The sequence below is a fragment of the Ceratotherium simum genome, chromosome 22 (assembly GCF_057802395.1).
Source record: "Ceratotherium simum simum isolate JZ-2026a chromosome 22, ASM5780239v1, whole genome shotgun sequence".
NCBI lineage: Eukaryota > Metazoa > Chordata > Mammalia > Perissodactyla > Rhinocerotidae > Ceratotherium > Ceratotherium simum.
In genome coordinates this window covers 48,937,374-48,964,078 of record NC_141921.1, presented here as the reverse complement: position 1 = coordinate 48,964,078, position 26,705 = coordinate 48,937,374, and the positions used below count along the sequence as shown (strand labels likewise).

At 56.6% G+C, this 26,705-nt stretch overlaps 1 protein-coding gene across 1 annotated transcript in view; it reads left to right on the top strand.

Annotated features, from left to right (window-relative positions):
• The window catches only part of PRDM16 (PR/SET domain 16), a 231,359-nt gene that overhangs the window by 156,484 nt on the left and 48,170 nt on the right, over positions 1 to 26,705 (top strand). The window contains exon 5 of the mRNA XM_087445768.1: positions 25,190 to 25,324. Coding sequence (XP_087301894.1) covers positions 25,190 to 25,324 — 135 coding nt within the window. The remainder of the gene's footprint in view (positions 1 to 25,189; positions 25,325 to 26,705) is intronic.

Below are 26,705 nucleotides of genomic sequence, written 5' to 3'. Positions count from 1 at the left end.
CAGAGTTCTCCAGAGCCTGGGGCCTCTGCCTAGCCCTCCTTCTCCCTCCCCTGGATTGGGGAAGCGCTGTTTTCCCTTCGGGCCGCATGGCCAGAGCCATTGGGAGAAGTGCAGATGGCTTTCAAGGGGACATCTCCCCCAGACCCCATTCCTACGATTAACCCCCTTCTCTGCCAACCCACTCACACATTCCCGGAGGTCTGGCAGCCATGGCAGCAGGGGCCTTCTGCCTCGAAAGCAATGACCTTAGACCAGTGGTTCCCAACCACGGGCCCCTCTGCCTTCCAGGGGACACTGGCAATATATGGAGACGTTTTTGGCTGTCACCACGGGGAGAGAGTGGGTAGAGTCCACGGACACCACTCAGCACCCTACAGTGCCCAGGACGGCCCCCCACAGCAGACAGCGGTCTGGACCCAAATGTCCACAGTGAAGTGGAAAAGCCCTGTCCGGGGCTGTGGTCTTAATAGAATGAAACCATGACATGTATTAACGCTGCTGCAGGAATGTGTCGGATGGGTGAACCTCCTCATGCTCTTAAGCTGCTGCCACCACTGGGTGCACGGCAGTGCCCACTGGCCCTTGCGCACTGTGTGTGTTCCCACCTGTGCATGTGTGTCCATCCTCAGAGCCAGGACAGCGGTGGGGCTGGCCAAGACCCCCTCGCCTGGGTCAGCATGGACAACACAGACGCAGTGCAGCCAGCCATTTTCCACCCAAGATTGTCCGTGTCCCCATACGCAGATAAAAGTCACCATAAAACTCCTGTTTCCACCTCTCACAGGCTCAGCCTCCAGGAGCTTAGCTAAGCAGATCCTGAAAGGGGTTTCTGTAGACACAGACCTTCACCTGCCCTAAGGGCGCTAGGGGTGAGCCCTGGGCAAAGTGGCAGCCAGGGAGGAGGGAGGCAGAAGACCCCGGCAGCCATAGGAAATCGCCTGCCACCCACCTCCACTGCTGCCGCCCTCCGGATGCCCAGCCCTGGCTTCACAGAGCCTGGGATGAGGGCAGAATGGAGCCCTGGGCTCTCCCACCGAGCCTGGGAAGAAGCAGGGAGAGATGCCCCCGCCACCTCCAACCCTCGCTTAAAGGCCTCAAACATCTAAAAGAGTGACAACAGGACGATGACCTTCCTGGGGCCGAAAACCAGATGTGGCGACCAGAAACAAACATCCCTGCACTTGTACAAGTAGTACTGGAGATAATCCGAGTGAACAATAGGAAATTATGTTTGATTTCCACCTTATTCCGAGTCTCTGCACAGTCACCGCATGCAATGATTCATGCCAAGAGAGGAGGTGAGCTCACCCCTAATTCAAACCATTTTGAGGGAAATGGACGCTCCTCGGTGCAGCGAGGAGAATAGAAAATTGTGGAGACTTGAACAATGGCCAACACCCCTGTGGAAAGTCAGAGGGAGCACATTAGTGCCGCCGCTGCTAATATTGCCATCTAGGGTCGTCTTTCAGCTGACTGACTTGCAGCCTCCGTTTGCCCACTGGAGTCTTTAAATATACATATTTTTTAAAACCTCAGAATCGTTTCCTAAGTGCAGAAAATCGGGGGCACAAATTAAACCCGTGCCACATGGCGGAGGCTGGCCAGCCCTCCTGGGGAGGGTGACTCCCTCTCTCCTGGGATGACATGAAAACAGACACCCTCCTGGCCTTCTCTCTCAAGGCTGTGAGGCTCTCTGCTCCATCCAGGGCTCGCGGGGAGGGTTCCTGGAAGAGGCACAAACAGCCAGACCCACGCGGCCCGTCAGAAGCAACGCTGCAGCGGCAGCCTTCCCAATGCGGGGCCTGTCCGCGCCATCTGCAAGAAATCTCTATTTGCAGTTACTTTGGAGTTCAAATTTCACCCTCCACTCCACCTGTCATCGTTGTTTATCCTCGTCAGCCTGCACAGCTCCTTCTCTTTGGGCCTTCTTTTAAAGGGTCTTTAGAAAATTGTTGGCAATCTTAACCTCTTTCCCCCTGGAAAAAAAAAGAAAACGTGTCCTCTGTGTGACTGGAGAGAGGATCAGCAGCCAGAGCTCAGAAGCCTGGAAAATGAGCCCCCGTTAAAAGCAACACCCTTGCTAAAAGTGATGTTTATTTAGAAGCTGGCATCAGACGGGGCTTCAGATGTGTGTGATGTGTAAGGTCTCTCAGAAAACGGATGCTGTGAGCATGTGCTTTTGTCTGGGCTTGGACGGGAAACTCGGGACACGTGGAGACAGGCTCCTCTGAAGGCACAGACGGCTCTTCAGAGGCGGCTGCCCCCCGCCCGCCCCTTAGGACGGGTCCCTTCAGCGGCTGACGGCCAGGGAGAAGTAACAGGCAAACATAATTAACTCCATGCATTCCCCTGAGCAGGGCCAGCGTCCCTTGTCCCTAATTGTCACATATTTGAAAGCTCTGGTAAATGAATCAAACACTTCTTTTATCTCGTCATCCGGGACCCGGCACTTTAATGACGACCATGTGTGCAGAGCTCGCGTGTGAGGGACCAGGGACTTCAGTCCAGGGAGGTGTTTGCCGCTGCAACACAGGAGTGGTTGGCAGGACTTCAGGCAAGAGAGGCCAGTCACCTCTGGAAGCGGCGGATTCTTCTAGAGCCTGTGCTGCTCTTTGTTCTTGGATGAAAGTTTGGGCTCTGCTGGGATAGAGGCCTTCGTGCTCTGTGATGGGCATGTGTGCCTCCAGTGGGTCGCAGGTCCCTGATCGGGAATGGAGACCAAGAACGGTGCAGGTGGCTTGCGTCATCTCCTTGTCCTTTGGGCACCCGGACTATGGATGAGCCCCTAGCAGAGGCAGGTCAAGCGTGAGGGTGGGCTCTGGTATGAGAGGCCCGAGAGGGTGCCCAGGCTGCGTGGCCTACTCGCCGCCCTCACCTCTAGAGAGTCTGCTCACCGAGGAGGAGGGAGGGCTGGCTTTCTGAGCTAGACGCCATTCTGGAGTCCTCGCTGGGTTCTACGGGAAGGGAGGGAGACCTCAGCGGACCTGCCAGGGCAGGGGCCGCGATGGGAGGAGAGACAGCCCTGGGGTGAGGACAGGAGCCGCTGAGCTGTCCTGCCCCAGCGCCCCGCCCCTCCTAGGTCCCACTGGGATCAAGCGATTCCATTTTTCCGAAGTGGAACATCCCTGAAAAGTCACAAAACGGTGCCAGATGTGCGGGTGCTGTGCTGCTGCAGGAAGGAGGGGTTTTCTGTCCCCTTGGTGTTCTCCAGCAGAACCTCTTCTGTGTGGCTGAGCAAAGACACTGACTTAACAATCACTGCAGTGTCTGCGAAACAGTGTCCCACTGAGCAGCATGAAAAGCCTGTTTGAAGTGGGGGACGGTCTTAAGAGACAGCGTTCCTCGTCCCACGTTGCGGCTCTGGCGGGCGGATGGCCGGGGCCGTGGACCCTCGTTCGGAGGCCTCTGCCTTTGAACCACGAGTCTGCTTTAACTGTCTCGGCCTGTGGGGGCTCCTTCCCCATGACCCCACTTCAGCCCGCCTGCCTCACCTGCACCCCAGCACCCAACAGGAGCTGGAGACGGGGGTCTCTGTGGACCATGAAGCCACAGGAAGCCATGTGGGATCCAGAGGCAACACCTCAGTGTTAATAACCAAGAACCTTCTCCAATGTTCCAGGCAGCTGGGGAACCCCTGCTTCCACCATGCAGAACAGCCCCCCGCTAGGTTGTGTGTGGTCCACGATAATCATCGTTTTGTTAAGGAAAGAAAAAAGCTAAAAAAGAGAGAGAGATTTGTCAAACACAAATAACAGCCACGTTATTTGTCTACGGTGCAGCCCAAATTTCACCTGGCTATAACCCTGCAGTTCATTTTGGGGGAAACACCTGCCAAACCCCTACTTTCCCGAAGGGAAGAGCAAGGAAGGAATGCACTGGACTTTGGGAGGAGGCCCCAAACCGGCCAAGGTGAAGAGTGGGATCGAAGGAGATTCTGCCAGTCAGTGGGAAATGACAGGGCCGAAGTGGCCACAGCCCAGAGCAGGCTTCTGCTGGCGGCCAGCCAGCCCCTAGACATCCATCTGGAAGGCGAAGGAAGGCGCCCGCTCTTGACTCAGTCCCACCCCCGGGCAGACTTTCCTCCTTGGAGTGTGGAGCGGCCTCATTTTGACTCTGGAGCCCCCGTCCTTCCTCTTCCAGCGAATGCCCCAATCACCTCCAGCATTTGTTGTGCACATTCCAAACCGAAACTCCGTAACCAGAAGGGACATATGGCTCGTCCACCCTGTGCCGGGACGCCCCCAGGAGTCCTTCCCCTGAGAACCGAGAGGATGGAAGAAGAGAGACACAGGCATGCATCAGCACAAGCCCTGGATCCTGCAAGGAGAGGGAAGGAATTGAAGAGAAGACGTGCTGTGTGCAGTGGTCAGAGAGGCCCCCTGGAGGGAGGAGATGGCCACTGGCAGGGGCTGGCAGGTCACAAGAAGACCAGCCCAGGGGTTACTTGTGGAAATGCGACTAAAGACACAGCCTCCATTTGGAGTGGGGAGGACATTGAGAGCTTGATTCAAAAATAGATATGGATATGGATATGGATATACATATACATATACATATGGATATGGGCATGGATATAGATATAGATATGGATATGGATATAGATATAGATATAGATATGGATATGGATATAGATATAGATATGGATATGGATACAGATATAGATATAGATATGGATATGGGCATGGATATAGATATAGATATAGATATGGATATGGATATAGATATAGATATGGATATGGATATAGATATAGATATGGATATGGATACAGATATAGATATAGATATGGATATGGGCATGGATATAGATATGGATATAGATATAGATATATAGATATAGATAGATATAGGTATAGATATAGATATGGATGTAGATATAGATAGATATCTTTCTAAGGAACAAGAGTGTGTCTCTTCAGAACTCTTTGGAAAGCAGGGATTCAAAGATCCCACAACTCGTATCCTCATTATTTCGGGGCCACTGAAGGGCCCCGTCGTGGCTGCTCCCCCAGGAGTAGAGAGAGGAACCCCAGAGTCTGAGAGGTTACTGTCCCCATCCCATCAGTGACTTCGGTAGGGGGGCATCTTTCTGTCCCAGCAAATCCAAGTTGGTGTGGTGAGAGACGACCTCCCCTGGGGACCCCTGAGCCTCGCTGGGTCGGGTGCCAAAGGCAGGTGCCGCAGACCTCCAGCCCAGGGCACGAGGCTGCATCCTCTCCTGACAACATCAGTGTCGGAGGGGCTGCCCACCCCACAGGCTGGTGTCTCAGTAATTGCTATCTGTCCATTGTCGTTGTTCTTTGACAACTGGTTTAACTGCCAGTGTGAAATGGACATGCCCACATTGTCCTTAATTAAACTTTCTGCGGGAAGACGTTCATTTCTGGGGAATTCTTCTGCTGTGGAGGGACTCCCTGGGTTGACGGCCCAGGAGCACTCCCAGCCCAGGAATCCAGGCGAGCACGGAGTGGCTGTGACTCGAGTGTCCTCCCAGGCCTCACATGAGGCTGCTTCGCCCACGGTGCAGCGGTCTGTGATCCAGCCTGGATTTCATAAGTATAAAATTGGTAATATCCTCACCTTGCCCCCAAAAAAGGCCTCCTTCCAAACAAGCCCCACGCCGGCCTCCGTGCACAGCTCAGTCACCCTCCAAGGCATGGCCGTGAAGCTGCCACCGGACCATCGTCTTCCAGCACGACTACAGCCACCCGAGGAGATGTGCAGGAAGCTGGAAGTTGGGACCAAAATCCTTTTGAAGAAGAGAAGGGGTCCTATCCCCAGTACAAACCGCTCAACCGGAAGCAGATGCCTCCAGATTAGGTACCAGAGGGGCCCATGCCTCCTCTTGAGTCTGCCCTGGAGGTCTTTAGAAATGTGAGTGAGTTCCTTTATCTTTTCTGTGGGGCGGGGCGTGTGGCCTGGAGCATAGAAACTCCCAGGGGAATTCAAAGTGCTGCCCCCCGCCCCTGCTCCCACCAGCTTGCAACATGGGTTCAGTTCTCTGAGAGGTTCAGGTGGGCTTCTGGAAGGGCGTAGGGGTCAGACCCAGCCCAAACCCACCCCCTTCTCGCCGTGGCGTGGGAGTTCACACGCCTAAGCAGCTTTTCCTCCCGGTGTGAGGTCTGGGGTGTGGGTGCTTTAATGGCTCTTCCAGGGCTCTTGATTTGCCAAATAGCCCTGCATGGCAGCCTTCGCAGAGCTCACCCTGACCTTGTAACTGAGGAACGCAAACGCATCTGAAGATGAGCTGCAGCCCCTTGAGGCGCCCGGAGTTAGCACACAGGGTTAGAGCTCCGCCGTCTGATAAGCCCCGACAGGGGCTCCTTTTCCATTTCAGCCCCGGTAGTGGAGCCATCTACATCTAGAATGTCCACCACCCGGGCCACCCTTCCCTGCCCTCCTCACCCCGGCAACAGCCTAGAAATGACCTTGTGCTCCTGCACGTGGCCCCCTGGTGCCAGGGCAAAATTAAACCAGGCTAACAGCAACATAGTTATTCGCTGCCCAGGCAATTACTTCCTTCCCCCACCCAGCTGCCCAGGGGGACAGGTGGGCCTTATGGAAACCAGAGCCGGAGCACAGTTTTAATTATCGTGGTCCGGCCGGGAGGACCAGAAGCCTGACATATGGGCCCACTCCCCGAGCCCCGAGAAAGGCACTTTTATTGCTTCTTAAAGAAGGCAGAGTGTTTTAGGGCGGCCTGATCCTTTACGAGCACTGTTCTTCCCACATCTGTGTGTGCTGCCGTCTGAACCCACACAGAGCATGCCCAGCGCAGGGCTGCAGGTGGAGATAAAAGGGAGGAAACATGCAGGGGGTCCCCAGAATACATCGAGTTTGTCTCAGTGGGGAAGTGACTCAGTGGGTGAGGCCACAGGGGCGAGGAGGGGTCTCCTGGGAGCAACCCGGAATCAGAGGGCTGTGGGTTCAGTGTGGTCCGTTCAGACACATGTGAGTTGAGTTGCAGGGTCCCCCGGGCTCAGCAATGACCCCAGGACCTGGGATGGGGGCTCCCCTTCTCCCCTGCATGCTCGGCCCATCGCAGAGCCACAAACACCTCCAAGCGCCTACTGTGCGCACCCCTGAGGGTCACAGGTGGATCAGATGCAGTCCCACCCCTGAGTAGGGGCACAAACGCAGAGCAGGCGACCCTCTCGGGGGTCAGGGAGAGGAAAGTGGGTGTGCGGCTCTGCTTGTGAAGGAAGGAGGGGACTTCCTGGCCGATACAAGTGCCCCTCCTGTCTCTTCCTCCTCGGCGTTTGGGGCAGAGCGCCCACACCCCAAAGCCCCCTCCCTCCACCTTGCTCAGCCACATGAGGAGGGGCTCTGGGCTGGTGGCGTCCCTGAGGTCAGGCCAGGAGAAGAAACACTGGGGGCTCTGTGCCGGGCAGCCGCCGGCCCCAAATGTCAGCCCTCATGTCAGCCACAGGCCAGAGGTGTCAGGGCCAGTGCCGCCGCTGCACACACAAGTCATAAATACCCCTAAGTGGCTGCTGTCACTAGGCCACGGCCTCCTTTCCATTCTGCACAACCCAAGGTGATTAATGAGAATTATCATTAACGCTAATCAGAGCCGTTTGGAGGAGGCCGGGGTGGAAGGAAATGCCCTTTGTGGGCTGCGGGGACCACTCTGAGAGGTGTCGGTTGCATGTGTGTGCATGCTTGGGGGAGCACACATGCACACACACGTGCACACATGTGCACACACAATGCACTCCATGCACACAAGTGCACACGCATGCACCCATGTGCACACACAGGACAAGGCTTTGAGGCTGCCTAGCAGCAGAGGGTCTGGGCAGATGGGGAGGAGCCGAAGCTAAGAGGTAACCCCTGCCCTGTTGTGAAAGGCAGGCTCCAATGAGGCCACTCACTGCCCGGGCGTGCCGACAGCTGGAGAACACAGGCCTCGCACAGCCCAGCCCGGCTGGAATGAATTCTCTCCCACCGCCACCAAGCGAGCTCATGACTTAACATGCTTGGCAGTTACTCGCAGGCTGGACAGGCTTGGCCAAAATTAGAACCGATGCAGGGAGGATGGGGGCCGTGGCCGATGCTTGATGCAGGGTTAGGTAGAAGGTACCCATCTCCTCCTTCCCTCAGCACCCAGCCTTAACCACTGCACTCAGCCCTCGGGTGCCCACTCCCAGCCTACTATGCCGGGGACGCCTCTTTCCCGCCTGTCTCCGAGGAAGTGGAAGACCGAGATGCGCAGCGGGCTTCCCTGCCCTCTGCATCCTCGCTCGGGGGGCCCAGTGTGGCTTAAAGATACAAAGTGTCCTTTTATTGGAAATATCAGTTCAGAAAGGGGCGAGTAGTAAGCTGAGAATATTTGGATAAACTTGACAGCCCTTAGGACTGAAAAAGACCTTTTGTTCCCTCCGAGAAAAAGGCTGTCGCACCACCCTGGGCTGGCTGGAGCCGGTCCAGACAAAACTGAGGTCGGAGCAGAAAAATGATTAGGGCGTCTCGTGGAAGATCTTTCCTCTAGGTCAGACACTCATTATTATTTATTTTATTTTTTTATTAGAATGTGTGGTTAACATCCTATTGCATAATACCAGGCTGGAACCGTGTCTTCCAACACCGAGTCTGGTCTACCCCAGTCTGCCAGCACACAAAGGGAACCTTGTGGCGTTTGCGGGGTGCGGGGGGCTCTGCCAGCGTGTTTTATTTTGCTCTGCTTTGTTTTCGAGGTGTCGACCAGTTAAAGAAGGGGCACGCATCTTCTGGTGTTGGCACTCTGACAAGCACAGGGTCCCTGCAGCTTGGGGACCTGGCTGTCACGGGGAGGGGGTCACCTCTCGTTTCCAATAACAGCATGTCGTGTGTGTGGATCGAACGGCAGGCGTGACTTGGGAGGGGTCTCGTCCAGCAGAGAGGAAGGTTGAAGGCAAGCTCTTTGCTTTGTGGGGTGGATGGGGACCTCTCAAGAAGCTACCTTTTGGCTGACCCTCAAGCCCAACGCGTCAGCAGCAAATGGCTTTTCGAGAGACACTGGGACATGCCGGGGCTGGCAGCGCTGATACCTCCCTGAAACAGCTGGGCCCAAATGTCTATTGTCCAGAAACATGCGTGCAACCAAATTTCACGGACATGTCTCAACTTACCGGGTCCCCAAAGAGACGAGTTGCTCTCTAAGATTCCTGCGAAAGGGCAGCACTTAAGAAGCCTCGAGATGAAAATCTCAAACCTAATTTGAATCTTCTTCCACCCAAACATCTGAAAAGGAAAGGAGCTCGTCTGATGCAGGTCACTGGAGGGGAAACTGAGCCGATGTCAACTGAGAGGTGACTTGGCAAAGCTAGGGGATGTTTTCACTCGGAGTTACACTCCACCCCCCACCCCAAAGTCTAATTACCATCTGCAAGTGAGCTGTTCACTGAGACATTCTGGGGTTTGAGTTCCACGCAAATCCAGACATTTCTCCACCAGCCTCTGCAGAAAATCGCGGATGGTGGATTTCTCATCAGTCGTCATGTCAGTACCCCTTGGCATGCTCGTGGGATGCAGACCACAGCTTTGAGAAGCTGCCGCTGTGGTGAGTCCTGCCTCTGTGCTGTGGAGCTGCAGTGACAGTGGCCCCGGGCAAAGCAAGCGCTGGCCCTAAGGGTGCATCTCCACCTGCCACGGCCTCCGCTCTGCCCCTCCCCAAAGCACAGCAAGCCAGAGGCCAGGACCTAGGACCCTGCAGCCTTCCAGAGACCGCTCCACGTGCCGGCTCTTGGCTGCCAGGCATCCCGAGGACCTTTGTCCAGGACTCCAAGCAGAAGCCTTCCACACAGCCCTGACATGATCAACCCCCGAGTCCCTGGTCAGGGCCAGCCTCTGAGACTCTGAAGAAACACATTGACTCCATCTCCGCCCCCTGGTGAGTTACGTCAGGTGACTGCCTGAAACTCCCCCCAAATCATGCCTGTTTGCAAATATGAGTCTAGAGGAAAGTGCAGAAACAGCTGAGAAATGCCATCGGGCTACAGTATGGAGCCCACCCAGCTAGAGATTCACTTTCAAAGACACCTCGTCTTTGTATTGCACCAGCAAAACCCCAAGTTCCCGAGGCTGCGCTCCACCTGTGTGTGTCAGACACCCTGTGGCTCTGAGATGCACCTCGGGACTTGAAGGAGATCATGCTTTCAGAGAGAATTTCTGCTTCCACTATAGGATGCGTATGTAAAATACTGAAAAAGTGGAAGCAGTCGTGTGTTTTAAATAATTACTTCTGAATTTAGTTTTCATAATTTATAGTTGATATGACAAAGAGTTACTGGATTGGGAAGTGAGGGTACTTATTTTAAATGTTTTGGCTCTGTTATATTTTTCATTATGTTTTTTAAAAATTAAATTGGATATTAAATAGGAAAAAAACCTTGTCTTCAAAACAAGGCCCTTCGGAAAGAATCAAAGTGATTATTTTTACTTAAGAATAATTTTAAAATAGTCATCATTTAGAAAGGAAGACTAAACAAAAATAATTTAAAGTAAAAGTAAAGTAATATATGTTTAGAGAGTGAGAGGAAATAAAGGGTTTGGGGGACATTATGCATCAACATACCTAAGGGCTGAATCTCCTCACAGAGGCAGAGAACCTTCTAGAAAAGAGCCTATGCCCCAACAGAGGGCAGGAGCTGTGTGCCACTAGGGAAACCACTAGCTCGGTGGACATTCCTGACCTTCGAGGGCTCACTGGGGACCCACAGGTCAGCCAGAGCTTCCCAGACCTTGCTGTGTGGGGTTGGGTGCCAGCGCTGGTGGGCAGTCCCTGAGTGGGATGGCTCTGGTGGAGTCTCCAGGACATAATTCCCACCTCAGGAGCCACACCAAAGACCAGGTGTCCAACGCCTCCATCTGGAGGAGGTTTGGAGGTCTCGGCCACTGGAGAGGGATCCACAATCAAGCCATGGGTGGCTGCCACCAAAGGAAACTCATCCATACCCATAGGTGTTCTGAACATCTGTGGAGGAGCCAGAGACCCAGAAAGCCCAAAGTCCAATGAGACCACTAACCGCCCCTCCTCCAAGAGACAGTGCTCCCAGCCACACCCACCCCGAGGAGGGAAGGAACCGTCTTTGCATGCACACAGCCACTCTCTTGAGAGAGCTCCAATCCAGTCCCCTGGGGAAGTGTCCCTACTGGACAGCGGACGAGTGAGCCGCCCTAAACCACGCTGCACTGCTTTAAGTAAGCAGGCAGGGTATTGTCTTTCATTCACATCCTGACAACACCAACAGAAGCAGATCTGCCGGAATAAGTCATACGTGCAGCTCCCTCGAGGAAAGAAAGCAAATGTGTCCTCCCATCCTTTGCCTTTCTTCAAATGAAAAAAATATAATAGCAGAATCCACAAAGAAAGATCCCGATTAAAGTGTTCCGAGGCTGTTAAACACCCCCATTTAAATTCTGGGTAATCGGCTGCATTGTGCTGCCCTGGGAGAGGCTGTGGGGTTGGTGGGTGCAGCGCTGAACCATTTGTGTCATAGAAATGCTTGTGATTAGATTTTTAATAAACCGTTTTGATTCTATTTCCTGGGCTTGAATAGATGTTTGAACTTGGCTGGTGTGGACTTGAAAGGGATCCAGGCAATATCATTGTGGGGGACACACTTATAATTCCTTTAATATATTTCGTCAAAGGTGACTGGCTATAGGAACTGGCTGGAACACGGGGAAAGAGGGAGAGCTGTTGAATTTAATTGGTTCCATTTGTCATTCAAGACTGGCTTTGCCGCACCTCTGTCTATGAATCATTTCCAAACTTGCTGATCTGACCCAGCGTGCCCACAGCTTGGGAAGGAAGCTGGCTTTGGGTGCCCAGGGAGACGCCTCAGGCTGAGCTCTTATCTGAGGGCAGGCCTGGTGTGCGGCTCACGGTCCATCGCCTAGGACCTGGATGGCCTCTGGCCAGGATGATGGCGCCTGAGAACCGGAGAATCTAGAAGGAGCCCACGTGAACAAGAAACCCAGCATTGCCCTGTCTCTTACTCACGCCACGTCTGATGTGCTGGGAGGGTTGGTGCAAGAGAAAAGATGGGCCCATTGGGTGACAGTTACAGGACCCTGGGGCTCGTCCCCATGCACCCAACTAGATGACGGCTGACCTCTGGGTCCCCCTGGGAGAAACAGAAATTCTAGGAAGTAGAATCATTACAATGAACTGTTTGGAGGAAAAGCACGCCTCCTCTCTCTAGAAAGCCAAAACAAAGGCTCAGGCCCAGGCCAGCATTTTTATGGACGCACACCTGGGGCTGCTGGAGGAAGGAGCCAGAGTTGGCTATTTGCAGGGCATCCAAAGACAACACCGCCTGCACCAGGAGCCCTTTGCCAATGACCATTTTTGTATGTCAACGAGCTGCACGAAGTGCTCACTACGGGGGTTGGCAAGGTATTTGCTTAGAATTGGCCAGTTGAGATTTGAGCTATTTGCAGGAGCTGATCTCAAAACATGAAGCCTGATACGGAAGGCGATGAGTCATGGAGCTTCTTTAGACCGACATGTCCCCTGGAGAAGGAAGAAGGATGGGCTCGGAGAGACTGAGTCAGTGGCAGAGAAGGTGCTAAATATAACCTGGCTGGATCCATCCTGCCACCTGCCAGAGTTTCACTGAACACCTGCTGTGTGCCGGGTCTCACAGTGCTGAGATGGATAAGCCAGCGTGGCCACTGCTGGGAAACAGGATGCTGTCACACTGACCTAGGGGAAAATTACACTGTAACACTGAACACAGGACAACAACACTGCAACATTGGACCCAGGAGAAGCAGAGCCACTAGAAGGAGGGTTTGTACTTCCTTCGGCAGAACCCATGGAAGAATGAGAAGGAAAAGGGTCCAGAATGTGACAAGGGGAGATGAGAAAAGAAAGACCTATTGGGCAAAGGCCTACAGAAGACTTGGGGAGAGCCTCTGTTGTCTTGAGGCACCCTAGTTCATTTATTTGTCCCTCAAACATTCACTGAGCACCCACTGTCTGCCTCACTATGGGAATCAGCCAGATGAAATCTTCAAATCCCATGTCATCTAGAGGAAGAGGAAGAAATTATGTGGATAAGACAGTCAACGGCCTACTGTAGTCCTTACTGTGATGGGGCAGGGGCTGTAAAATCCCATCAGAGGGGCCTACCCTGATGTGTGAGATCAAGTCATGCCTCCTGGGAGAGGAGTCCCTGTGTTCTGCCACCTTTACAACTCTTGGCAGGATGTTCCCTTAAATCTCACCTTGGGAAGTGGAGGAAGCCAGAAGTATCTGGGCCTGTTGGGAGGACTCTGCACCTCGTCCATCCATCCATCTACTCATCCATCCATCCATCCATCCATCCCTCCATCCATCCATCCCTCCATCCATCCATCCCTCCATCCATCCGTCCATTCATCCATCCCTCCATCCATCCATCCATTCATCCATCCATCCACTCATCCATCCATCCACCCATCCATCCACCCACCACCCATCCATCCATCCATCCATCCATCCATCCATCCATCCATCCACTCATCCATCCATCCGTCCAGCCAGCCAGCCAGCCAGCCAGCCATCCACTCATCCATCCATCCATCCATCCATCCACTCATCCATCCATCCACCCACCCACCCATCCATCCATCCACCCACCCACCCATCCATCCATCTACCACTCATCCATCCATCCATCCGTCCATCCACCCATCCATCCATCCTTCCATTCGCAGAGACATTCCGTGAGCCCCGAGTGAACACTACTCCTTGGTGAGGTTCTAGAAGCTTCAGTTGCTCTTGGCCAGCATCCTCAAGTAGAGAAGAGATGAGAAGGGCAGGACCAGCCAGGATGCATGGCACTGGTCCCCACAGATCATGAAGGGGTGAGATGGGCAGCCAGTGCCCAGTGTCCGCCTGGTCTGCCCCTTTCTGGCTGTGCAACATTGGGCCAGTTATTCACCTCTGGGTGCCTCCATTTCCTCAGCTACAAATGTGGCTACAATGCTGGCTGCCCCTCAGGGAGATGTGAGCCTCTAGTGACTCTAACGACAGTAGTGAGACTTAGCAGCGACCAGCAGCTGGAGCAGCAGTCATCGCAGCATCAGCAGTCTGTAGGGTGGTGGTGGCCACAGGGACTTGCCTTGTCCTGACCAAGGGTGTGGTGGCGAGAGCCCTGGGGGACAGGCTCCAGGGCCACGGCTCTGCACATCGCTGACTGCTCCAGAGAAGAGGATGTCCAGAGAACAGGAAGGGGTGAGAAGTCCAGAGCCTCTCTCAGCCCGGTGTCCAGTTCTCTGAGAGGTGCGTCTGGACGTCTCTCCCGGATGCAGCCTGCGTTGGTCTTTGTCCGAAGTGGTGGGGACGTCCGAGAGCACCTGTGGGTGAGGAGGCCCTGGGCCTCTGAGTGGCGCCTACCGAGGTCGTGGGCTGGAGGGTGCAGAAGTGCCAGCCAAAGGGGACAGAGCGGGGTGAGGAGGCCCTGTGGGTCCTTGGTGGGCGCCTCTGCCTGGAATTTGGCTTCCCCACTTGGGGCTTTTGTCCCGCAAAGAGGAAGTCTAGGCCGCTGCCCCGGGCCCCGGGGAGCGTGCCAGCGGGTTTTAGAAGCCCCTGCCCCCCAGTTTGCAGCGGTTTAGCCATTGTGGGAATTCCTCTTGCACCTGTGTGGGGGGTGCCCCGTTCACAAGCTCTGCAGTTTGTTACCGTCTATGTGGCCGGAGAAAGGTTATGAATGTGACGCCCCGGGGCGCCTCGCGTCAGCTCGACAGAGGAACCGCTTCCTGTGGGCAGAGCCGGGCTCCCACCTCACCCTGGCCAAGGACCTGCCACGAGCCTCTGGTTTGGGTTGTTGGGCTTTTTTTTTTTTCCAATCTTTTTCATGATCAAAAAACAAAACAAAAGTTTCTCACTTCAGAATGTCACAGCTGAGGCTGTGGTCGTGAGCAGCCCTAGGTTCAGAGGCTTCTGCTCTGGGCCCAACTTCAGATCAAATTGGGGCTTGAAAAGGTGCTGGGTTGCTGGCGTTGAACCACATCAGCGCGAGGAGCAGGGCAGGCCTGAGGCCAGCTGTGGGGCCGGGAGGGGCCCGGGAGGGGCCCGGGAGGAACCCACAAGCTAGGGGGACTGCACAAGCCAGGCCAGGATCTGGGGGCTTCTCCACGCCGATAGCCTTTACCTGTCCCAACTGTCCCATGTTGGCACGTCGGTGGCTTTCACAATTCTGCCCCTACCTGAGCATCAAACTCTCCAGGTGGCCTCCGGGTCCCAATGTCAGCGGCAGGACCGAAGGTGGATGTTTCCACCCCACAGGGAGCAGAACCCCCATGAGGCTGGGGTGTTAGCTGGGAGCCCCGGCGGGACCGTGCTTCTGCACACAGGCACCCACAAGACCGGTCCCCGTCCCCCCACTGCGGTGCCAGGCATTTACACCCAGATTAATTAATTAGATTACAGCTGGATCACGTGAGGTCAGAAACCTCTGCAGCGATCCGCTCTGGCAAGTAGCCACCCATGCAGCACCAGCCGTCTCCCGGGCGGTTGGGTGGAAGGGAGGCCCTAGGTCCGTGGTTGCTTGCTTTGCTCGGCAGGTTCAGGGCCAGCCTGAAATCCCTGCTTTGACCCTGTGGTCCACACAGCAGCTGAAACCCGGTCTTGGCTTGTGAGAGATGCCGCAGAAAGGCCACAGAGTGGGTCGGGTCCACCTGGTTGATGGTTCCGCTCACTTCCGGCGGCCATCCCGCAGGCAGGACAGGTAGAAGCACCCGCGGCTTTCCTCGGGGTGGGTGCGGTGGGGGCTCAGGACTCGGCCCCACCGGGTGTGAAGAATCCACTCCCTCCTACAGTGAGAGAGACGGGCAGGATTTCAGCAGGAAGGAGCCCAGCCAGCTGCCAACGCAGCTGTCCCCTGGGGGACATAAGGCCAGTCCTGGGATGTCCCCCATCCAGATCGTTCTCAGCAAGAGGGCGGAGCAGGGCCCAGGCCCCAGCTGCCCCAGGAGCTGGTGTCAACAAGTCACCCTGCTTGCTCTTACTTGGAACTCTCAGTGGAGTTGGACCCACTCTGGTGACCTGGGCTTGACGAGGAGAACATGACTGTGTGCTGTCACCGTTGACTGGGGCCGGCCCGCCGGGTGACACACGGGCCTCCTCTGGGGGGATGTGGGATACTGTTAGCGCCGGGCACGTGTCAGGAGCTCCGGGGCCGGACGCTGGGGCCCCAGATGTCTCCAGGGAGGGACTGGGGGTGTCTTATTATTGCTGCTACCTCGACGTCCCCCGCTGTGAAAGAGCTCTGCCCCCCTCCTCACAGCAAGACCCTCTCCACCCTGCTCCCAACCAGCCAGCAAGCCAGGCAGCCACACACAGGGCACTCACCTTCGAGGAGAACTTCCCTTTTGACCGTAATGCAGGACACCTTTAAAGAGGGTGCGTCCATAAACGGGGGTCCCTATGACAGAAATTCAGTTTACAAACGACGTCTCCAGGGAAACGACTTATACTCTCATCTGCTCCCAGCGATTACGTCTGAAGACGGAGCCTCTGGGCATGGTTGTCCTCTGGGCGTGGTTGTCCTCTGGGCATGGCTGCAGCAGCCCGCCACCCCACAGAGGGATGGTCCACAGACTCCCCGCCATCGGCTCCTGGCTCAGCAAGCTGTCCCTGGATCTGTGAGAAGGGTCCCCTCCTACTGGGGCCGAGGCCAGGCCCTGGGCTCTCTGCAGTGACTGGGGGCTTGCTCTTTGGGGCACCCCAAGAAACTCCAGGGAGCCACACACACAGGTGGGCAGAGGGGGTCTTAAAGGGAGGCACACAGGATGGATCCTGTTTGCTGCGTCCCCTCTCCCACTCACTGCCAAGGCTGGTTTGTCCCTTTAGGGGCCCCGGGGCACCCACTGCAGATTCGCCACAGGCCAGGAGTCTGTACTTCCTGCCCACCCAGAAGACCCAGGAGAGGGCCTGCTGTGAGCAGCACCCTCACTGGCACATTTCTGAAGAGCGGATGAGCAGGTGCAGCCAGCCAGGGAAGCAGCTGCGCCCACAGATAGGTATGGCCACATATCCCCGGGGCCAGAAGTATGTCCCCGCAGCATGCACACACTTGAGTGCTCTCGGGTGTGGGCACAGGGCTCCATTCTGGATGTCTTCAACAAGCTACCAAGGACAAATCAACATTCCTCACAGTTCACCTCGCGTGCATGGAGCCATGGGCCTCCACGCAGCCAGAAAGCAGGAAAGAGGTTTTCTAGTTCCAAAGGAGAAACTGAGGCAGAACCCCGGACAGCCCCCGTGTTATCAAACTGACCATTGTGCAATTTCAGGGCCAGAAAGGCACCTGTGGTTCAGAGAGCCCAGCCTCCTTTCAGACCACCCTAGAGGGTGGTGGTGGCCACCAAGCCCTCCTTGAATTCCCTCAGTGATGGAGCGCTCACCCCTTTGCGAGGCTCCTCACCCACCTCGTGGGCTGCCTGTAGAGATAGCTCAGCTGCTGGGCCTAAGATTTCAAAAGACCTCTCCATTGCCGACACCCTCTCGTTGCCCGTCACCCTGAGGGGTTTCTGTGTCTGAGTGAGTCTGTATTCCATTCATTTATTTCCTTGTAGACTTAGGAGCACTAGTTTGAGTCACCAATTTGCCTGTTTATTTCTGATGGGTCCGGGCTACAGCCCCTGGCCAATGAGAGAAGGTGCAGACTTGCCGTGTGGACAAGACGCACGCTTGGGAAGAAGCCCAGCCCCCAACACCCCACTCAGGCCCAGAGTTCGGGGACACTTCTGGAGTGAAGGTGTGTTCGGGTCCCAGTGGGGCTGGTGACCTGGGTCCTGCAACAGGCAGCATGGACAGCCTGCACGGCCTGGGTCTGCCTCCCGTCTTGTCCCCTGTGTGATGTGGACGAGATCGGGACCCAGAGAGGGCTCAGGACTCACGACGTCAACCCGAAACTCTCTGCTTTGCCGCTGTCTTACCCTCCTGTTTTCTGCAAAGTGCGCAGACGCTGCTGGAAGAGTTGTCCCCCCTCGTGTGCAGCCCCCACCCCAGGAGGCAAAGAAAGAAAGGGAGAGTCAAGTAAGAATCAGATGGAAAGGGAGGAGGGGACGGAGAGGGAGTTAGAGCTAAGAGGAAACCCCGGCCGGCGGGGAGCAGAGCTCCGTCGTCTGGGCCCCGGGGGGGTGGGGCATCCCCAGAGCGCCGCAGCACCCGAGGGTCTGGGTGCTTTGTGGGAGATGGTCTGTGAACCCCAGGAAGCTCCGTGGCACCTGGGTGTCTGAGTATTTTGGGGAGAGAGGGTCTAAGAACCCTGAGAGTTCAAGTGGCGTTTGGATGTCTGAATAATTTCTGGTCCATGGCTTTCATCAGACCTTCGAAGATATCTGTGGCCCCAAAACACTCTAGGGTGTGGTTTCTGGGGTCGGGCTCTAAGCCGAGAGGCTCTGCCTGTTGCTGACACAGAACAAATCCTCCAGGCGCGGACTTGGGGCATCTGCCTTGCTGTGGCATCAGAGTCTCCCCTGTCGGGCACCCGGCTTCCTCTTGTAGCATCCTCATCGTGGGCTGTGCACTTGGGTTGCTGAGACCAACAGACTCTCGCCCTTACCCCCGGAACACACACATCTCTGCCCTGACTGTCCAATGGAAACCAAGATCATCTGGGGCTCCTAGGAGCCCCCAGCCAGCTTCTTCCAGACACAAGCCCCAGAAAACACTGGCTCTCTCTATCCCTTTCTCTTCATGAGCTAGGAGACAGGCTGGCCTCCATCTTGGAGGACCAGCTCCATGACTTACCCAGTAGCCCCCTCCCACCCTACCTCCCTCTCTCCTCTCTTTACTCTCTCTCCCCCTCTTTTGCTCCCCTCCCCCTTTCCCTGCTCCCTCCTTCCCTCCCCCCTTTCCCTCTGTCTCCCACCTCCCTCTCAGCTGGAGCAGGTAGGGCTCCAGGGCTGTGACCCACCTGCCAGGACTCCTGTCTGCTTGGCAGCAGTGTGACCCTGTCACGCCAGCCACATTTCTCCCTAGTGTTTGGTCATATCACCACTGAGCCCCATAATGAGAGTCAGGTCGGGGGATTTATGAGCTTGTCCAGGCTCCGTGTCCGCACCCGGACAGAGGTGTTTCCAGAATGCCTTTCGCCCACCTCCTTCCATCACAAGAATAGACTTTCTGTTTCAGCTCCTCATGGCTGCCATAAATCGTAACCATGGTGTGTGCATGTGCGTGTGCCTACGGAAAGAAGAGACCCACACAGCTTTGTGGCCAGGGCCCGTGGCTCCCAGTCAGCTCGTGGGTCCTTAAAGAAGGGGTCAGAGTGAGGAGGCCCCCACACCGGGTTCCCGCCCATTGTCGTACGTGGACGCCATACCCGGGCTTCGGGGGGAGTGGCATTATAGCACAAGTCTCGGGCTGAGAGGGAGACTCTGGGGCCGCCTCTTCCTGCTTGCTCGGAGTCCATTAGGCGAGCCGACGACAGATGCCTGGCGGGCCCGCCTGCGCACACCCCGGACGGGCCGGTGGCTGGCCGTGCCCATTAACGTGAGCGAACCAGCCCAGCAGAGAGCCCACAAATTAGAAGTGCAGGAAACCTCAAATGATGTGCAAAAAAAATTGTCAAGGTTAAGAGAATTTTTCCATCCCTTTGCTTTATAACTCAGCGTTTCTGATGGGGGTGATTTACGAGCTGGAGGAGCTGGCGGGGGGACGAGGGGCAGGGAGGCCCGTGAGGCCGAGTGGGGGAGAGTGGGCAGGAGGGCAGCTTCCTCTGGAGGCTCTGGGATTCCCGAGGCTCAGCTCCAAACAGCCCGGAGCCGGCTTTGGAGCAGGATCAGGCAGGGGAGTGGATTTCAGGTCTGAGAGAGCCTCAGCCTCGCGGCCATGCAGCCTCTGGGCCACTGCCTGCTGAAGTCAGCCTGGAGGAGGTGCCCGGGCTGGGCCACCCTCTTCCTTCCTTCCCTCGCTCCCTCCCTCGCTCGTGCCCTGAGCAGAGCCGCACAACCCGCACAGCCCAGAGTGGGCGCTTTGCAGGTCACTCATTCCTCCTCCGTGCACTTCTAACTATATTGGTCTCCTGGGGCCCGGACTCTGAGCCACAGACCAAACCAGGCCTCAGGCCCTGCTGAGTTGGGAGGCAATGACCTTGACCTGACCTTACGGGACACTCCAGAAGGGGGATGGAGATGGACCTGTGACCGCCCAGGCCTGTTTTCTGGATTCCAGAGCACACAGAATCCCGTGCGTGATTCTTGGAGCAGACACGGAGGCCCTCTGGTCCTTGACCTGGCTCCGGACTGTGGACAGCGAGCAGGGCGGCAGCTGACGGCACAGCTCGAGAGTGGGGCAGCCTGGGCTGGGAGCACCCCTGCTCCTGGGCCCTCCATCTCTTGCCCTGTAAAATGGGGCAATAACAGCAGCTGCCTCGGTCATGAGTAAGGGGCCACACTGGCACAAAGAGACCTGAGTCCACGCGGGCTCGTGGTGTGAGTTCTCAAGGCCCAAGCTCCGCCACTGCAGAGGTCCCGGGAGGAGGGCAGAGAGCTGAAAGGAAAGGAGGCAAGAAGGAGGCAATTATCTGCAGCCTGTTTCTCCCTTTCTGGAGTCAGAAACGGCACAGGCTGGTCCACGCCCCAAACAAGAAGCCAGGCCGGCAGCGTCCTGCCCACCTGGCCAGAAGCCCGGACCCGTGGCCGCCCCTGCGAGCACCTCCCTGCTCTGAAACAGAAAAGCAGCAGCTTCCGAGCCTCCGGCCCCCTGCTCCATCATTCAGGTGGGCCCGAGTGGGCCCGGGGGGGGCCCCTGTTGCCTGACCATGACAACAGACACAGGCACCTCTCCCAGTGCATCTGTTGCTAGTTCAGGGCCCCACAACCAGGGCTGCTTCTGCCTTCCCCGGAGGTGAGGGTCAGCAGTTCCCCTGACATGTCTCAGAGGTGGAGCTTGAGTCTCTTTGAAAGGAAGGAGTTAACGGAGACCTGCATCCCCCCAGAAAGCCGGCCAGGGTGCCCACCAGGAGAACGTCTCCTCTGACCTTTCGGGGCCACCAGGAAGTAACTCCCACCCTAGGACCATCCACATGGTCGGGAGCTGGGTGACCAGGCTTCCGGGTCAAGGAGGAGGGATATTTCCCAGGAGTGACCAGGAAGGAGAGGCTGCTGGTCAGAGAGTGGGAGCAGAGCTGGAGCCAGACAGGAAGTCACCGAGGATTTGCGGCCTCCGAGCCCTAGGCCCTGTACCCCAAGGGGACAGGGACAGGCAAGAGGCCCAGTCTAGTGTCTCCTGTGGGTGAGCACCCAGCCATGTCCGTGTTCAGACACGCTTGAGAGAACTGGGATGTTTACCCTGGCACACGGGCCGTGCTCACACACCTGCAGGCCCGTCGTGTGGAAAAGAGAGAGGCTTGTTCTGCGAGGACCAAGAGGCGAAGTTACCGGAAGGCAGGGTCTTCTCATCCAAAAGCGATTCCTCATGATGCAACAGGATCAACGGTAGACCAGGCTGTCTGGGAGCACGCCGTGGGGGTCCCTGGGCCTGCAGGTGTGCCAGCAGAAGTGTGGACTTGCTCACGATGTTAAGGAAGGGCTCGGGTGTGAGGTTGGGTGGGATGAGCCTGGAACCTTCCGGCTGTCCTGCGATGACACAGGATCCACAGGAGTGAGAGGGCAGCAGGCTGTCACTGCATTCAGCCTCTTGTGCTTCTCTTCACCTCCCTCCAGAACAAGTCCTTTGAGAACCTAAAAGGTCAAGCATGCTCTCTGGGGTGACAGAGAGAAAGGGGACGGCAGAGGACCACCCCAGCAGGTGCACAGAGCCCCCCTCACTGTGGAAGACAGAGAGCGCCTTGGGAAGTGAGTCTACGAGGCAAAATGCAGAGTCCAGCCCCCCAGAGAATCTGCCTCAGGGACTCGGCCTGGGACCCCACAGCCGCGTTTGAAACCCGCATCCCAGGACCACCCGGGGAAGTGTGAGGAGGGGAGACAGGAGGGCGGGCTCTGGAAGATGGTGGCGAAGACCAGCTCAGATGGGCGATGCCCGTGAGCAGGAGGGAAGCCGGGTGGCTCATGGGGCAGGTCAGGGTCCTACAGGGGCCTCGGGGCCATTTCTTCATGGGGCTGATTTGTCATTTCCCGAAATACAACTGACTGACTGCCCCCTATGGCCCCGCGAGTGGCACCCCAGCACACACACACGCACCCACGCGTGCACACTCTCATACACACACATATATGAGCAAACTGGATGGAGGGGAGCTTCCAAGCACTTAAAACAGTGGTTGGTTAGTTAGTTAGTTAATTAGATGGATTCTTCTTCCAGGGATTTCTTGAGGAGACAGGCCTCAAGCCTGTCAAGGTGAGGCAACACCCTTGAGTCAACAACTAGCCCCCAGAAGAAGCTGGTGGGGGGAGGGGGGAATGGTTGTATGGCTCACAGCATCGTTTACCATCTTCACCAGTCCCAGACTGGGCCATGGTGGGGGTTGGTGATGGAGAGAGACCCAGAGAGACTGGCAAACAGACAGAGACACCAGAGTGCCCCCCCGCCGGCACCCATCTGTGCAGATGCCATGAGGTGGGGACCACAGGGAGCTCAGGACCCCACCCGTGGCATGGGGTGGGGTCCGTCAGTCTTGGCTGGCCAGGCCCTCTTCCTCCCTGTGACAGAGGAAGGCGGTGGGGCTGCCTCATCGAGTCAAAGTGCCACTAACCACAGGGTTTGCTTGGTGGGTTTTTTCAGTGGGTTTCCTGCAGTTGGGGTGAGAGGAGAGGGGGCATGAGAGGTTAGTGCCTGGGGAGGGGGCACGTGGCCACACTCCCACGTGGGCCTGTGCTCCTCCCCCCACCAGCCAGCCCAGTGGCCCCCTGGTTCCAGCACAGAGCAGTCCCAGCCCCCTTCTCCCCTGGCATCCTGAGGGTCTGGGCACGAGTGGCTGAGGGCTGGAAGACTGGGACAGAGAGCTTCTCTGCTGCCACAGTGTCCCTCCCTCCCGTGCCTCATCTCCATCCTGCCTGGGCCCATGGGTCTCTCTTCTCTTTCAGAATTAGGCCCATTTGGTTAAGGTCCCCCCAAACTGAAGAATTCTCCGAACGGAGGCCCCTCGGCTCATGGCCCCTTTCCAGATCAGCCTCTGGAGGTGTCAGCAAAGCTGAGCCCCAGTGTATCCACTCAGGGACTTGTCATTTATAGGAGGGGCTGCCAGGGGTTCCAGGAGGGGTTTCAGGGTGCGACAGGGTGTGAACGTGCAGATGGACTAGAGGCAGGTTCTGTGCATCCCGCAGCAAAGCAGCTGCCCCTGAAACCTCCGTTTCCTCGCTGACTCAGAGGCCGGTGGGGCCCTCAGCCAATTAAAAAGTGTCCCAGGGTGGCCCGCCTGGTGGCGTAGCAGTTAAGTGCGCGTGCTCCGCTTCGGCGGCCCGGGGTTTGCAGGTTTGGATCCCAGGAGCACACCAACGCACTGCTTGGCAAGCCATGCTGTGGTGGTGTCCCATATAAAGTGGAGGAAGATGGGCACAGATGTTAGCCCAGGGCCAGTCTTCCTCAGCAAAAAGGGGAGGAATGGCAACAGATATTAGCTCAGGGCTGATCTTCCTCACACACACACACAAAAAGTGTCCATGGGGGGCCTGCCTGGTGGCGTAGTGGTTAAGTTTGGCTCACTCCGCTTTGGCGGCGTGGGTTCGAGGTTTCGGATCCCAGGTACGGACCTACACCACTCGTCAGCCATGCTGCAGTTGCAACCCACATGCAAAGTAGAGGAAGATCGGCACAGATGTTAGCTCAGGGGCAATGTTCCTTAAGCAAAAAAAAAAAAAAAGTTGTCCATAGAGCACCTGGGTGTTTACAAAGCGTCCTGATTCTCTAGCCAGAAGGGGGCTTCTCCAGGCCCCAAGGGGACAGCCTCCTTCCCTTGTCCTTACTGTTCATAACAGGGCACTCAGGAGACCCTCCAGGGAATAGAAGCCATGGTGCCCTGACCTCAGTGGGTCCTTCTGACACTCTGCTTCCATTACTCCTGCTCCCCAGGACATACCTACCCACCAAGACACACCTGCCCACCTGGATACACCTGCCCACCTGGACACACCTGCTCACCTAGATACACCTGCCCACCTAGATACACCTGCCCACCTGGACATACCTGTTCACCTGGACACACCTACTCACCTAGACACCCCCGCCCACCAAGGCACCTTGCCCACCTGGACATCCTGCCCACCTGGACACCCTGCCCACCTGGACACCCCTTCCTACTTGCAGGACCTCAGTGTGGTGGTGGCCTCAGCCCCTCCCTCCCTCCCCCCTACCGTCTCAGTGCTGGGGCTGGGCTGCCTAGGAAGCTCGCCCAAGATGCTACCGGCTTCCACAGCTCTGGATTCAGACCCCGAAGCAGGCACCCACGCGCAGAGCAGGTGGGAGGATGGGAGGGACCCGCCTACAGCTTCCCCCTCAGGGTCCAGCAGGTCTAGGGGAGTCCCTCTCTCAGCAGGGGACAGCAGTCAGGTGTCCTCATAAACAACTACTCAGAGGTGCACACCCTGAGAAGCTCCGGCTTCTGTGAGTCAGGGTGCTCAGAACACGAGAGCAACAACAAAGTCACTAACACCACTCAAGAGCCGCGTGGCCTCTGAGGGTGCTGAGAGGCTGGGCGTCGGCATGCTTCCGAGGGTCAAAAGGAAAGTTTCCACTTTTAAGAAAATTAAATGTTTTCTTACTTTCAGGGTGATGTGCACGCTGGGGTGAATGTGCACGCACACACACGCACACACATGCTCGCACATGCATGCACATGCGCGCACACTCGCACCCAGGCTTGTATGCAGCCACACACCCCAACAACACCTTTACCTTCAAGAACGTTTTTCTCCAGCCCAGCACCCCAACTCTCCTTAGCAGAGAGGGCTCTGTTCTGAGACACAGGTGGCCTCTGCTTTCTCACATGTGGGACGGCTTTGCTGGGGAGTTTTTGCAACGCTGGTGGCCCTTTTTATTGCCGGGCCAGGGCCGTGATCCACTCGGTGAGAAGAGAAAGGGCCGTCATCCTGCCTCCACCTCCCCACTGGGCTCCAGGGGGCTCCTGGGTGTGGGCAGGCTAGGGGGGCCAAGGGCCCCCTGGTGCCCAGTGGGTGGGCTGGGGTCCAGACACTGACTTGCCTTCCTGCTCTGAGCCCAGGCAGCTGGGTTTCTCGTTGGGCGAGTGCAGAGAGCGCTGACCAGCACACAGGATGTCTCTGACGCTTCTCGGTTTTCTTTCCTGCTGGGCAGATCTCCGAAGACCTGGGCAGCGAGAAGTTCTGCGTGGATGCTAATCAGGCAGGGGCTGGCAGCTGGCTCAAGTACATCCGTGTAGCATGCTCCTGCGATGACCAGAACCTCACCATGTGTCAGATCAACGAGCAGGTAGGTCCGGGACTGGCACACAGGGGACTTCTGCCCTTGGAGTTGTCCTGGGGGCCTTGGCACCAAGATGGATGGGAGTGGGGGTGCCGAGGTGAAGGGTCAGCTGCGTCTCTGCCGAGTGCTTTGCCAAGCCTGGTCCTGCACTGGGGGCGGCTATTTGACACTTGGCCAACACTGAGTTTCCGGGAGCTCAGTGACACCCCATGAATGCTCCATTGAAGCCTGCGGTCAGCAGCCTCGCCCAAGGCTGACTGGGCTTGAGAGCCGAAAGATGATAGTTTGCGTGAAGAAAGGCAGCCGGAGCGGGCAGGATCCGAAACTACAGGGGTCCACATTCCCTACAAATACCCTCCATGAGAGAAGCGGAGGGCTGGACCCAGCTGCTTGAGAATTGTGTTTGAGTGACTCTGTTTAACCCAGCTCTCCAGAAGGGTCAGCGCTGGCTATCTGGAAGGCTGAAATGCAGCCCCAGCTGCCCAGAGCCCCCCCAGAATCGCTGTGGCAGCCTGGCCAGCCTGCAGAGGTGACTGGCCTTGTTTTGGCACAAAATCTTGGCCCCGCAGGGGGAGCCAACTAATATTTTTCCTGGGCTGTGTGGTCCTGACTTCGGCCTCAGGCCTCACCAGGGCCAAGGATAACCTTCGCTTCTGCTGCCAGCCCCCGGGGGCCAAGGACCCCGTGCGGCCTGCCTGATCCTCGCTCACCGCAGCGCATCCGTGCCACCCCAGGGATGCAGGCATCGCTGGCTCTCAGTCCTCGTGGCAGATGTCCAGACTCATGAGCTGATCAGGATAGGAGATGCTGTGCGGAGTTTCTATCCACCAAGAAGGCAACGTGTCCCCAGTGCTGGGAGCTCTCAGTCGATGTCTTTAGTTACAAGTTTGCAAGTGGCCCCCCAAGACTCTTCACGCTCTGGAGCCAGGCTCCTGGGGCCACGTTTTCACTCTGTGTTCACAGAGCACTGGGTTCCTGGGGAGCCCGGAGAGCACGGCCCCTTCCATCAGAGCAGTTTGCTTTTGCCTGTAATATCTTGGGGTTACACATGAGATTTCATTTGCAAAAAGGATTCCATTGCTTTCAAAAATGTTTGCTGAGACCACATAACAAAGGGTACATTCTCACGTCGGTGTGCAAACCATTAACATCGGCTCGAGGCTCTTGACTTGAGGGAAATAGTTTTGCATTAAGAAACGCAGAGAGCGCACACCAGGGAGGTCCCCAGGACCCCCGTCAGCTGCCGGGCGGCTCTCCCTCATCTGCTCCATCTGCTTCTCGGCCGTGGGGCAGCCTGGATCGAGCAGTTCTCCCTGGACACAAGCTGGTGCTGGAGGCCGTGAAGCTCGAATCCACCTCTGCTACCGGAACGTGTACAGCTGATAGT